This window comes from Astatotilapia calliptera, chromosome 23 (assembly GCF_900246225.1).
Source record: "Astatotilapia calliptera chromosome 23, fAstCal1.2, whole genome shotgun sequence".
Taxonomy (NCBI): domain Eukaryota; kingdom Metazoa; phylum Chordata; class Actinopteri; order Cichliformes; family Cichlidae; genus Astatotilapia; species Astatotilapia calliptera.
The window spans coordinates 1,523,877-1,538,570 of NC_039323.1; the positions used below are offsets into that span (position 1 = coordinate 1,523,877).

Here is a 14,694-nt window from a genome sequence, read left to right on the forward strand (position 1 = left end):
CCAGTTTTTCTCCGGCACACTGCCTCTGCACCATTTGAAAAAACCTCCCAGACTCCCCTCAAACACCCAAAATCTAAAAATACTATCTCAGCTGGAGCTGCTGCCTCTGAACTCCTCACCCTTTTCGAACATCACAACACTTGGTCCTCTAAATCAGCCCATACCTTTTCTTCTCCTCTTCGCCTCCACTTTATTCAGGCGAGATCTAATTCACTGATGAATAATGGATGGATGGATAGGAGACTTTCATCCACCATGCTTCTCTTTCTCTCGCTGTCTTTATCTTGTGGGAAGGCTATAGTGCTAATGCAGGGCAACATGCATTGGAGATGAGCCCAGGGACCTCCCACTCAGTCTGTTTGTCTGTCTGCTGCCTGAAGGATCTCTCTCGCACACGATTTCTCAGTATTATACTCTTCCAGTCTGGTCACCGACAATCCCGATCTATATTGTAATTTCCTAAATCTTTAATTTTCATTATTGTTTCGTAATAATGACAGCAAACATGAATGTGGAGCGCTGATCATCCTTTCTTATCCCTTTCTTCATTCAGTCATTCAGTTTTTTAATCATTCTTTGTCTCAGTTCGATTGGTCCCTGACCTTGGTACAGCAATCCCAGCTTTATATTGACCCTGATCCTCCTCCTTCCTCCCCTCTAATACCCTCAGAAACCCCATCAAAGGACCAATCTATGAATTCACTGCTATGTCCACATTTCATTGCTTTGTAAGTTCAGTGATGGTTTGAACACCCATGGAAGCCAAACCTTGCATGGGTGCTCGAACAACTGCTCGAAACATCTTGATAACCATGTAGCGTACTGTATGTGGACTAACAGCCACGAAAAAGTCTGCATGGCTCATTTCCTATAAATTCCAATTGGATGTAGCAGGAGGACCGACATCGACACGTTGCAGGCAGTAAAATCTGTCTGCACCGCAGATGTAAAAGATCTCCCAAGGTTTGTTCAGTTTATTCACAGTTGCATATCTCAGCGTTGCCCCATTTACTTTTATTTGACTTCACATATCTGCTCAGGTGGCGCCCAGATTAAGGACCTAAATAAATAAATAAAACCCCAACCCCCACAAAAAGCCAGCAATTAGTGCTTGGAAGCGAGCACAAGCAGCAGCTTGTCAAAGAGCCCATCAATAATGCAGGTGGGTGGGAGACCCTGGCTGGGCGACCACTGTCCTGATGAACCCTTCTGCCCGTCTACCTGTCTGTCTGCATGTCCATCTGGGTCTCTTCCTTTCGACTGCTTCTATCACCTCCCGCTGTCCTGCCAGCACCTGTTTTGCCTTTTTCACAAGGCACAGTATTGTCTGTTATGTCTTTTGGGCATGCATCCTTGAGTTGCAGTGTTGTTGTTTTTAAAACTACTGATCAACTATCGTTACGTGCTCAAAAAAAAAAAAAAAAAAATGGTGCTCTTTCAAAGATACTAAGGTACTTGCCAAACATGCCGTGTGAGTGGGTGCGTCACAGACTCCTCGTGTAATCCCAGACTAACGCTGGTTGAGACAGGCGAGAACTTTAGTGCTGGGCCGTATTATTACTTTCATATTTTACAGTTAAATCACAAAAAGGATTTGCATGACAAACTGGACCAAAGTGGGTCAGGTTTTGGTCCAGTGTCTTGCAAAAGTAACGCACCACTGCTGAGGGGAAAAGAACAAAAGGCAAAACATCATTTTTAAAGCACAGAAACATGTTCGGAAACAAAAGTTACAACTACGTGCTAAGGCGAGAAAATTGCACAAATTAGACGCATTCGACGCAGGGGCGAGAAAAGACTTGAGCGGGGAACAACAACAGCAATAACAGCTGCTGCTCCATCGCATACGCAAGCAGAATAACAATCAGCGCAGGCTAGCAGCTAACCTCTCATCATGGTCGTCGACAACAGCAGGCAAAATGGCGCGCAAGCAAACAGCTTAGGCAACAAAGGTATAGTGGAGATGTAGCTGTGATTAGTGGAGCTGCTTTATTACACAGATGAAGCACGAAACACCAACAACTACACAAAAGTGATGATTAGAAAGTGTTGGAGCCATGAGGCGGCTGACAGATGTGAAGAGTTGGTGTCCTGCCCCATGTTTTCATCAGTGTATGAAACTAAAAAGAAATGAAGAAAATGATCATCCAAGGGAAGCATGGCAACAACAGACTGACACACTGGAGAGGTGAGAGGGAAGCTGTGACGCTGTGGCAGAGGTATCAGGGCTCGGAGAATAAGAGCTAATGAGTGACGATTAAACGCGATTCATATATCTGTATCTGTGGTGTTGTGTAGTTTATGTTCTGTTACATCTTAGTCTTTGTCTTTGCAGCGAAGCTATGAAAGTATGAAATGAGGTCTGAGAGTAGTTTCATACAGCTCTTTGAGGAAATGACAAGCAGCATGATAGCATCTCAGCAAGAGAGTCATCATAAAGAACCTCTGACTGTCTTCCTTTCAGCTGTGGACTGAACGAGCCATGGCTGCAGAAGCATCACATTTCCTCATCAGCGATCGACGACTGACTATCATTTGAATATCATAAGTTTTAGTGTTCACTCGTGGTATGTTAGGGATGTTTAATTAAAGGTAATTTCAGCAGAAATAAGCGCCTTTCAGTAGGGCTGCTCGATTAATCGAATTTTAATCACGATTACGATCTGGGCTTTCAACGATCATTAAAAATGACTGAGCCCATTATTAGCCCCTCCCTCGTGCTTTACTCTCGCGCTGCTCCGTGTGGCAAATCGAGCGCACCTCTCTGCATTTCGAACACAACAATTAAGAGCAGCAGTCTCCAACCTTTTTTGCGCCACGGACCGGTTTATGCCCGACAATATTTTCACGGACCGGCCTTTAAGGTGTCGCGGATAAATACAACAAAATAAAACTAGTACCCGTACCGAAAAAAAGAAGATTTATTCATAACACACGTGAAAAGACCCAGGAAAACAGAGTAAATGATAAAAACGATAACAAAATAACGCTGAACACCGATAAAAACCCTGAAAACTACACATTTCACACCTGAGCCTCAACTCTCACGGACCGGTACCGGTCCGAGGCCCGGGGGTTGGGGACCGCTGATTAAGAGGACCCGAGGGAAGCTCGGAAAGCTCAGCAGAAGTTATTTGGAGAGGAGAGTGACTGCTGTTGGTTGAAAAGAGAGGTAAAAAAAGCTTCAGTGGTGTGGAAACATTATGGGTTGGCGGAGTCAGACGTGCACCAAGTAGACACAGTGTGTAAACTTTGCTACGGTGTAGTAGCTGCACCACAGAGCAACACTGCAAAGCTCACTAAACACAGATGTTTACATTTTTCATTTGTTTCTTATATTGCAAACATTTGCACTGTTATCAGTATTTGCACTATTTTATATTATTTTTTGACAATCTTTAAGGTCATTATTCAACACATTATTATTGTTAAACAAATATCATCAAATAATCGAGATCTCAATTTCAGTGAAAATAATCGTGATTATCATTTTTGCCATAATCGAGCAGCCCTACCTTTCAGCACAGCAGGCTAGAAGTAACAAAAAGGCGTCTTTTTTCATTATAAAGGTAAAGCAGTTCATTTCACCACAAAGACACAGTGCAGGCCGTTTCACAAGGCCGCGACATGACGCTCTTTATTTCATTGGATAAAACGTGGAAAGTCCTGAAGTTTGAATATCACAGCGGAGCAACAAATCTGAAGTGAAACCTTAAGTGCAGAAGGCGGTTGATGGTTTTGGATGCAGTGCAACACAAGAAACAATTAGCTGACTTGTCTTTGGTCTCATTTGTTCATTCAGAAATTGTAGTTCAGGAAAAATCTGCTCCCCTGAGTTATGAAGTCAATAATGTGCAACATCATTCCTTTTATCAGACCCCACGTGTGCTCGTGATGGTAAAAGGGTGCCCGCCAGATTCTCAGTGTTTATCCAGCCCCCCCTGCAGTCGAGCCCTGCACAGATACCATCACACTAATAGACTGCCCATTAAGAGAGTGCAGGAGGAAGGACACAAAGGAGGAGTAAGTGAATGAATGAGTGAGTGAATGAAACACAAGTGAATGACTGTAAGGAGCAGAAAACGTAACACGTTATAAATTACAGGCAACCGTGGCATGTGATCATGGCCAGGAATATGATGATGATGATGCAGAAATAAAGCTGTGTGTTTAGTATCTGGGCCCATTGTTCTCAGATCTCTGTAAGAACCAGCAGCCTAATTGAATTAGATCGTGGCACGACTCACTGCGATGGCTGGAACAGGGAGCACCAGAGAGCCAGCCAGCTGTTCCCCTTTTCTGTCTCCCCGTACAGGAGCAGACTTGTTTTAATTACAATTATTCCAGGACCAATGAGAGATGAAAGGAACGAGAACAAAGGCCCTAACGAGGGGTGAAGGGTCACGGTATCAGAGACGCATTAATGCGCATGTGTTGGTGCATGCCATTTTGCAACAAGATCCTTTAATTAGTGTACATCCGTCCTGCTGAACTGAACGATAACCGAGTGAAAATGAAAGTGCATTATTCTGTGGCACATTCCTTTGGTGGATCTCTGCAGCAGGAGTGCTGAGTGAGGGAATTCTGTTTGATAAATAAATAAAATTAACCACACGTGACACAGCCTACGCAATCCTGCATCAAACTGTAGCACTCCACGTATTTGCTGGTCATGTGCTGTCACAGATAAGTGATGCAAAGGCCGTGACAGAAGCTTCAAAATGTCTGTTCAGTGCAATGTCTATGTTACACAGCTCTATCAGGTACAGCGTCTAGTGAGAAAGCAGAGCGGGTGAGCAAGTAGTCATAACCCAGTAAACTGGTTCCCTCAGGCGAGGATTCACCCGCCGAATACCAAAAAGCTGCTTTTTATAAAGACTGAGGTGGGAGCGAGACAGCGAGAGAAAAGCAGAACGAAGCACATCAGGAAACCAAATCCTTTCTGATGAGGCTCCATCGAAAAATAGTTTATATGCTGTAATTACATTTAACATTATTAATTAACTAGGCCTTTATAGATGAGTTATAAGCTACAAATTAAAAGCAACGTTTCTGCTGTCAGGGAAAATCCTCCTCCAACATTAAAATGATGAAGGTTTAATGTTGGGCTTGACATTACAATGACTGCAATTCATTGTTAGCTACTCTACACAAGGAATGTCAACAAATGTGCTGCTCAGATACTAAGCAACAGTAAATATTAGTATCAGCTGAAGACTCGAAACACTGATGAAGTCTTTCTGGAGGTCAGTAGAGCTCCGGTGTCAACGACAGTCAAGTTTGAGACACTTACTATAAATATTAACCCCACACAAGTTAATGTTAGGAGTTTAACACGTAGCAACTACCAGGCAGTAATATTAGCCTTCTATTATTATTATTATGGTAGCAGCTAGTGCTCATGAGTAACATTACTGTGTTATCTATGTAGCAAAGCTTACCGAAACTATTTCATCAGCGTTTAAAATATGGAGCCAAGTCACCAGAAGCACAACATCAGCTTCAATCTAAAAATACTGTCTCTTATTTTTTGCACCACTGAAGAGAATCTTAAAATATTTCCAATATAAACAACATAAAGTTAAATTACAGAACTTTTCTTGCACTACATCAGCACGGGACACCACACTTTAACTTACAATAAGCGGTGTAATTGTATCTGGGTTTCATGCACATTTAGACTTTATTTCAGATGTTAAAAATGCAACGAATACATAATTTGGCCTTGCTAAATATAGTTGGCTCATTTTCAGTATTCTGATCACTGATTATGTGATAGCAACCAAACGATCTCTATCAGCTGGTCTGTGTGCTGCACACATGTGACGCTGCCATGATGGACGTGACAGCAAGAAAGCAGATGGTGGGTTGACTTCTCGCTCCTCGTGTGCACGTGGAAAGACTGAAATCTGGTCCTGGTGTTAAAGCCACCACAGCCTTAAAATGCTTTTATATTAAATCATTAAAACAAAAAGCTATAAAAGTCCAGTCGGTCTATTTCTTCTGATGTCTTCAGGCCCCAGTCTGAACTAAATCACATCTGAAAGTTTTCAGTACAGGAGATGTGATGAAAAAGTGCTACGATAAGCTTTTATTTCATAACACATCCTAATATTGTTTCTGTTATGAAAAGTCAACGGCCACAGGAGAGCGTGCTTTTCAGGGCTCAATAATGCCATTTGTCTCCGCCGCCATTTTCATTATGGGCTCTCTGGCTTTCCCAGCAAACACAACTCTGCTACAGACTTTGACTCTCGCACACATCACACTCCTTTCTCTGCACGTGCTCGCTGCAAAAATGAGCGAGGAGAAGACAAATCGCTGTGATCGAGCAGGGAACTCTGTCACACTGATGGCAGAATACGATTTTGAACTGATCGATCGAGCCCGTCGCTTTTCATAAGACATGCTCACCTATCTTGCGTCAAGTTGACAGAGGCAGAGCGCAGTGACCCATGAGTACAGCTCAGACCTGAGACAGGAAATAATTCATCATCCACATCGAGGCTGCCTAGCCGAGGAGACGCTCTTAAAGGGAGAGTCTGAGCTCGACTGCTAACAAGCAGGCAATATCACTAAATTCAAGAATATTCACACAAACACAGGAACTACTTTATGTAGTTTTAAATAGAATTCTTATTAATATTATAAATAATAAATGTCCAGAAATGAGTCAAAAATAAAGTCAACAAATACCTCAGATTGATTTTTGAGTCTGATGCTGACAGAGATGGAGCGCTCTCATCATTGCAGTCTCAGCGCCTGTTACATCTTTGTCATTCACAGATAGTCAAACTCACATCCACACCAAACCCACTCAGCAGGAACACAGCAAAACACTGAAAAAGAAAAAATCCCTACACGGGCTTGCGTCTTATCCCGAGCGCGCGAGCTGCACCCAAACCCTGAATCTACTTCAGCCGCATCATAAAACTCGGATGTTCCCCAAATGAAAATCTGAGTTTTCCTTCCACGTTTTTCACCTCGTTGTCCCACCTGAATTGGCTCAGCGATCCACCAGCGGGGCTCGCCCCACAGTTTAATAACCACAGCTCTCACAAGTGTTTCATGTCACATCATTAGGTACACCCAAACCCTGCAACTGAAGAAAGTTGTTTACGCCACAAACTGGTGTCTAAAATAAAAACAAATGGTTTACATTCTTTCCCACACTACACACACACTCTGAGGCCAAAGAGTAATTATAGCTGGCAGCCTTCCTGCTATTTGGTGCACTGAGTGCCGCTGGCCTTCTCGGTTCTGGTCTTCCTTGTTAACCATCGTTGCTTAGGATTTTTAGGGTGTTTGAACGCTCTCTGTTTACATTACATGAACATAAAACAAACAGTAAAAATGCTTCATTTACTCCTCAGCCCTCTTCTCTTTGCATGTGTTTATTACTTTAAGCAGGTTAGCTTAAAGTTAAGTCACAGACTGAAGTGAGTGGCAGCGTGTTAGCTGTGATTTACACCTATTTTTAGCAGGGCTGTTATTCTGGTGATGCCCAAAAAGGGGGTACATAAGTGTGTGTCTGGGAGTGTGTTTTCCTCTGTCTGTGTGTCTGGATTTCTTTATCCACATAAGCAGCTTCCTTACCTTCTATAGATGGAGCTTGGTCCTGGGCAGCATATAGCATATCCTTGAATGCCTGATGAGGAAGAAGAGAAAACAAATATGAGTGTCTGCAAACAACAAAAACAAAAAGCGGCTTTGAGCAAAAGACATTCACAATTTCACAGAGCCTGTGATTTCACAGAGAGGGCTGCACATGTGCAAAGTGACTGTGGTTTGATTTAGATGGGATGATAAACAGCTAATTGCTTGAATTAGCTCATTATCTAAAATCCCATCAGTTGTAAAGGTGTGTTTACAGTAGATAAATGGGGTGATTAGAATAAACCATAAGGTGCCAGAAAATTGTTAGAAACATCTGCATACAGAGAAGGACCTTAAAAAGGACTTCAAGAGCTATTAACTAAATTACAGTAAAGACCAGGCAGCTGTTAACATTATAGACAAAGTCTGCACAGCATAAGCTTCATTTTAAAACGCCCGCTTGTTACTACATCATTGTGTTTGGTACACTGAGCACTGTGAAATCATGTGATTATACATGAAAACATAAAAACACATACAAACCCCGAACCAAAGGGATATGAGTATGCCCCACCCTGCCCACTGCCTCTCACATAGTCCAGCCCGGCTCCAGGAAAAGTTTTCTTGAAAGACGGATGAATACAAAAGAATGACTCGGTGGACAGAGCACAGGTAGCACCTTTTATCCAAGGGTTCAGAAGAAACCCACGCACTATCACAGAGGTCTGTGCGTCCTGTGACCACCATGCTCTCTTCTGAACATGCAAAACCTGCACAAAACCATTCAAATCATTCGTAGCCTTTCACATTTACCCTTTCTGAAGCCCTCGCTGCACTCAACAAGACTTACTGATGCTTATTCTCACTAGCACGTATATTGATCTCCCTTTAGCCCATCAAAGAGACTCATTACAGAACGAAAGCAGTGCTCTTAGGTGAGCCTAACTAGATCTAGTCAGTATATCTGAGCCTCACCCACTAACTTGGGCTCATTCCCAACCAGAGAGGTGACATTCCACGTCCCTGTGGCCAAACTTGTCAACTGGGAATTGGATGCCAGGACCTCTGCTCCTGACTGGCACCTGATCCACATAGCACTAAAAGCTATGGCCCCTTCTGCAGGTATTGAGCCCACCGGAGGGCAGAAGCTGGGCCCAAGACCCAATTTGGAGCAAATTAGCCCCGACTATACAGATACTGGGATAATCAAGCAAACCCCATACACAACAAAGAGGCAATTCACAGAGAGACAGTGGTAGCATAAAACATAATTGCCCTATGACTATATTATAATGTGACAATTTATGAAATAAATAATTAAAGGAATAGCAGATTGACAAAAGCTGAGAGACAAACTGGCAGATACAAAGCAGAGATAGCAGCTGTGGTTAAACGGGGTCGCTTCTTTTCAGTGAGACTGATCGTGAAGATAATGGAAACAGACGACTGCATGCTGGCTCGTTTGGACATTTCCTCATAACTTTTTTCACAATAAGGACATCTTTGTAACCAAACTGCTCCAGAATAAGAGGAAAAAAGGAAATTATAATTTTGGACTTTTCTTTAAATTAATTGTGAAGTAAAATCTGAGCTTTGCACCAAATTTCATGTTTCAGTTAAAACATAGGTGCCAATATATGTGCTGTCATTATCATCTCTGTCTGGGGTCAACATGGGAGAGACAGAGAGGACTGTGAGGACTCCTGAGTGTGTGTGTGTGTGTGTGTGTGTGTGTGTGTGTGTGTGTGTGTGTGTGTGTGTGTGTGTGTGTGTGTGTAAACCACTCAGAAATCCAGTGCATTAGCTGAAGCCTGGACTGTTGATACTTGATACTAAGTTCCTCTGTGAATTATATGCAGTGAGACTGCAGCTCTGGAGCCTAATCCTGGAGGTAAACATTTCGTTATGCAGCATTCGCCCCATTTTGTCTGATTAAAATCACAAAGGGACCAACTGTGGACTCACACACAGCTCGCTGATGTCCAGTTAATAACTAACAGTTAGCAGCTGATATGGTCAAGTGATAGGTGGGAAGTAGAAGTACAGATTCAGATGGAGGGGGAGTTCATTAAGGTGGAGGCATTGCCATGGCGATGGCTGTGACGGGAAAGGGGGGCAGGGTGTCTTGGGACGGAGATAAATTTGCAGTAATCATTGGTGAAACCTGTAGACAATAACTAAGCCAAAGCTTTCAGGGCCATCAGTTAGAATTACTAAACATTAACATGACGATGTGGCATACTCACATCTGAGATGGGCTCCAGCCACCCACCCCCATGACCCTGCACTGGATAAGTGGAAGAGGATCAATGGATTCATGCATGGATGGAAGAGGATGCATGGATGGATGCATGGATGGATGCATGCGTGGATGCATGGATGCATGGATGGATGCATGGATGGATGCATGGATGGATGCATGGCCCACACCAGATTTATGTCACTATTGAAACTAGACCTCTATAGCAGAGTATCCATGTTAGTGAATACTGTGTGTGGACTTCAATCCTTTAAATGCTGAATCATGTTGAGAGGACACTAGCCAAAATATTTGGCCAAATCATTGCTCTGTGATGCTTGAGATCGTGCTTGAGGAAGTGCGAAGCGTACATTATTAGTCTGAAGGGATCTATGGATCACTTCAATCTGCAGCTCAGCGTCTGAGTGGATGCCTGCATGTAAAGCGAACATGGGAGGAGAGGATAAAGGGAGGGGAGGAGGGGAGCAGAGGGCAGGTCTGGTCGGGGACCAGATGTCCTCCCAGTGGGGGAGGAACGATGAGGTGAGGATGCAAGGAAGGAGGGAGGTATAGAGATGGGGCCTCTCAGCAGTTGCCATGCCATGCCTGTTGTATACATAATGTTCAAATTGTTGCGCAGTGCTGATAAATCATACTTTCACTGAACAGGGTACAGTTACGTTTCTGTAATGGCTACAACGACACAAAGCTCGCTGCGCTTGTTTAGACCTTTAAATCACTCAGATTAATTACAGAAAGGCAAGACTTGACCTTTGAACAGTCACTGAAATCACACACATCCCTGTTATTCTGCAACACTTTGCTCGTTTGAATTGTAAATGTGAGTCTCTGCGTGCACTCTCCTCCTCCTCCTCATCTAAGCTTACATGAGTGATTAGGCTGCTGAGCTAAATGCAAAAGTGTCCTTGTTCTCTCGCCCACACACATACACGCACACACCTGAATCACTGTCCTTCATCTGTTCTCATAACTGTGCTGCTCAATACAGCTGCCAAACACAATTGTTACTTACAGTCTACATCTTACCTGCGCTAATATATTCACGTTTGAAAAACTCACTAAATTGTACCTGTTGTTGTAAGATTTCATCATGTTGCATCACATTTAAAGGGAAAAATCTTATCAGGCTGCAGTTTGGCATAAATCTGGGGTTGGCAGGACATACACACCTCCATATCAAACAGCTGTTTAGCATACAGGTTTATAACTGCAGTCTTACAGGATAAAGCAAACACCTAATTGCCCAATCGCTCAATTGGCTTGTCAATGCTTCCACATTTGAATGAGGTGCGTTACTAACTAGAGCCTCTATATGCTGGAACAGCCACTTTGCTGCATCCTTTTCATCTGCATAGAAACCGGCTGACCAATCTAAATGGGCGCCACAGTTTTCCACACTAAAGGGCGCTCTTTAAAAGTGAAAACTGTGCAGCAGGTTAATGAGTTCAACCAGCACACAAAGCCAAGAACATAACTTCAAACCACAGTCAGTTTGGATGAGACTGACAGAATGAGCAGAAGTGTCGCGGCTTCTACATGAAAACGATGCTGCAGGAATGATGTCAGCGTGTCATTACTACAATGCAACAGTCGCATCTGTGTGCGACGGCTTCACCAAAACAACAGCCCACGAAGTGATGCAGCTTGGGTTGCATCACAGCAGCATATCAAAGCTTTTGCATCTCCCAGAATAAAAAAATTCATTTCTGCTTCATCTAAGTGACTCACTTCTCTGAAGTCGACCGAGTTCAGTTTAGCTTCATGTTTGGCCCTATCTGCCGACTCGTTTCAGAGGAAAATCCAATTCTTCTAATGAAGTGTCCGTCATCTATAGGTGTGAGTCCTCTCCCACCCCGCCCACTCAGTGTGTGGTCACAGAGGTCGCACAAAGACTGAAGACTCCCACGATGACATAAATACACGAACACATTCTCGGTCAACAAACTATATATGATTCAGATCGGAGCAAGAGTATGAAGTGCAGACACAGGAGAGCAACTCTCCTACATCATTTAAAAATAGGAGCTTACATATGTGACGAGAACATGTTTGTAAAGACTGTTTATTTTAAATGGTTAAAAAAATGTAAATACTAACTCCCGGCTACACGAGTCAGTCATCAGTGATCAATCACAGCTGTGTTTTAAAGGATTCGTCATTCGCCTTTCAGTTCTCATGTCTAATTTCTGGATCACATGCAGAGACGATAAGAGTCGATCACTGAATACAATAAAGAAAAAAGGACATATTATAGAACTCAGCTGGCTTTAATAATAGCTCTTCCTTAAGTGCATTAATATTATCAACTTAAATGTCAAATTCAAGATTATGTCCCAGAAAAGAGCAACCATAAAACCAACACTAATCACAGAGAAAATATATCATCCATCTCAGGTCAGCGAGTGCTGCACTGAATACTGGAGGTGTAAAATGGCTGGTATGGCCATGCATCTGTCCCTGGGCTTCAGTGTGCTTCAGTCTGTACATACAAAGACAACATACTGCACTCGCATGCATGTTAATCACCATTTTTTAATTTTTAAATAAATTTTCCCAGGTTTCCCAGCTATGCCTATTCATTTTTTCTTTCCTTTTAATTATAGTGTCCAAAGATGTTTTCATTGCACAACAATGACAGCATATCATGTTGTCAAGAGCAAGAGATCCAAATGTCTGCTGTACCAACAGACCAGCTTAACATCATCATTCAGGGCAGGATACCAAAATAAAACCGGCGCACTGAGCTTCTGTTGAGTCTGGGCTGCTGAGGGTGAAGAGAACGGGGTCTTTGTCTATAATTCATAGAGTCAAATGGAAGTGAGCAGTCTGTCCTGTCAATGCATGTCTGCACTAAAGCTCTCACTGTAGAGCCAGCAAGAAGTGGGGTGTGAAATTAAAATACTCTTCAAGTAGTGTACAACACTCAACAACAAAAAAGCATGTGTGCACACAAAGATGTTGCTCTAAATCAACAGATATCAAAACCAGACAGGTTAGACGAAGCCCTGCAGGCTGATTCACAGACAGCTATTCCCGGTTGACTGAGAAAAATGATAATAAACATCATTTTAGTCTCAAAGTCTTGCAAAAAAATATGCTTTCTTATATTTTTGACTCGTTAGAAATGTGAAATTTTTGGAACACATTGCACTCAATTGGTGGAAGAGATATAACCTTTGTCTTTAGTTAGAGTGATGAAAATAAATGTTAATAATTTAATTAAGGAGGTGATTTTTTTATTTTTTATTTTTTTTTGGGGGGGGGGGGGGGGGTCTTTGGACAAAGAGCGTCTTTTATTATTATTTTTTAACAATGCACCATCAGTTAACATGATGATAAAAAATGATGTGACCGAACAAAAAGAAATGTTGAAAATTGGGTTGTTTTGCAAAGAAATGTGAAAAATAAACACAAAGACAATCTTCAGTTTTTTGTTTTGTGTGAAGCTCTCCATAATTGTTAAAATAAAGAAAATAATAATAACTTTAATTTTTTCCACAGTATGAAAAAAATGTTTTGTTTTTTTAATCAAACAGAGTTTTTATGTTTATTTTCATATGTGTTAAAATCAACAAACAGCAATAACAAACGCTGAATGCTCCCCATGGCTCTTAACAACCGCAGTCAATTTCCCCTCCATAAACAATAGGCATCCCTTATCTTTCCCGTCGTTTATTGCCCTCAGGAGCAGGCTTTACTGAAACTGGAAAAAATAAATCAAACTTAAAACACTTTACATTTTCTCTTAGTTAATCGCGACTCTTTTCTTCCAGTTTCCTGAAGCTCTATGAAAGCAGGTTCGTTTTGGTCAGCGTCCGTTCCCACCTTAAATTCATTTTTAAAAAACATAAATTCTGCTTTACCTCATACTGAAGATACTGTTTCCTCCACTCTGGAGTGATATGGGACGAAAGATGCTCCGCGAATTTCATTTTGCCGGAACAAGAGTCCTCCTCAAAGCGCTGTTAAATCCGAGCGCGGCTGTCCCCTTCCCCGTCGACGCGACTTTTATTTTATCAGTCAACTTGCTGGCTCAACATGCGGCGCGTCAGCGCGGCACACTGCGCTCCTGCTCACTCCACTTCTGGCTCGTCCCGGTCTGCGCACTCCCTGCAGATCCCGTCCCACATACTATTTCATGGGAGAGACAACGAGAACAACAACAGTGGCCTCCCTTTAACAGGTGGTCGGGCGACAGGTTACTGGAGCCGGTGAAAGTGGCTCAGTGACTTTGCTCGGTCCCTCCCTGGGCAAGTCTGGGGACACTGCGGTCCGCCATCGCTATGAACCGCTGTGACGTGGTTGCGTCAGCAGAGCGCGCAGTGTAACTCGGACACTGTTGGGACCTCGTGAAAACTGTTAGTGGTGCACCGTGGGACCCCTCACAGTCTTCGCTTCACTTTATTTCCTTTGGGGTTTTGTACAGTAGTTAGAGAGGCAACTGTCTGCTGTGTGTTTCTACAAAAAGAAGAAGGAATAAAGTTTTTTACTTTTTTAAAGATATATAAATATATATTTAAACTGACCAACCAACAGTAATAACTCATTTAAAACTTATACAGTTTTTTCTTTAACTAAAACGTGTCTGTGAGGTTTATCTCTCTGCAGATAATATGGCAGAAAGTCACGTAGACAACAAATTATACGCACTTTGATGCTTAATGTAAGCTGCTTGTAGCTTTCGGTCTAAAAACAGGTTCACAAGAACACGAAAACAGGCTACCACTAGCTTTGTAAAAATATCCTCATTAATACTGTTAATATACTGGGAAGTTCCCCGTGTTTACCGCATATGAAGTAGAAGAGAAACAGAAAGATACGAACCAGAAATAATTCGG

General features: G+C 42.5%; 1 protein-coding gene across 1 annotated transcript in view; it reads right to left on the minus strand.

The window, feature by feature from the left end:
* xpr1a (xenotropic and polytropic retrovirus receptor 1a) overlaps positions 1-14,169 on the minus strand; it is a 75,343-nt gene extending 61,174 nt beyond the window's left edge. The window contains exons 1-2 of the mRNA XM_026160222.1: positions 13,720-14,169; positions 7,597-7,648 (exon numbers count right to left, since the gene is read on the minus strand). Of these exons, the coding sequence (XP_026016007.1) occupies positions 7,597-7,648; positions 13,720-13,788 (121 nt within the window). The 5' untranslated portion in view covers positions 13,789-14,169. The remainder of the gene's footprint in view (positions 1-7,596; positions 7,649-13,719) is intronic.
* Between the last annotated feature and the right edge of the window lie 525 nt (positions 14,170-14,694).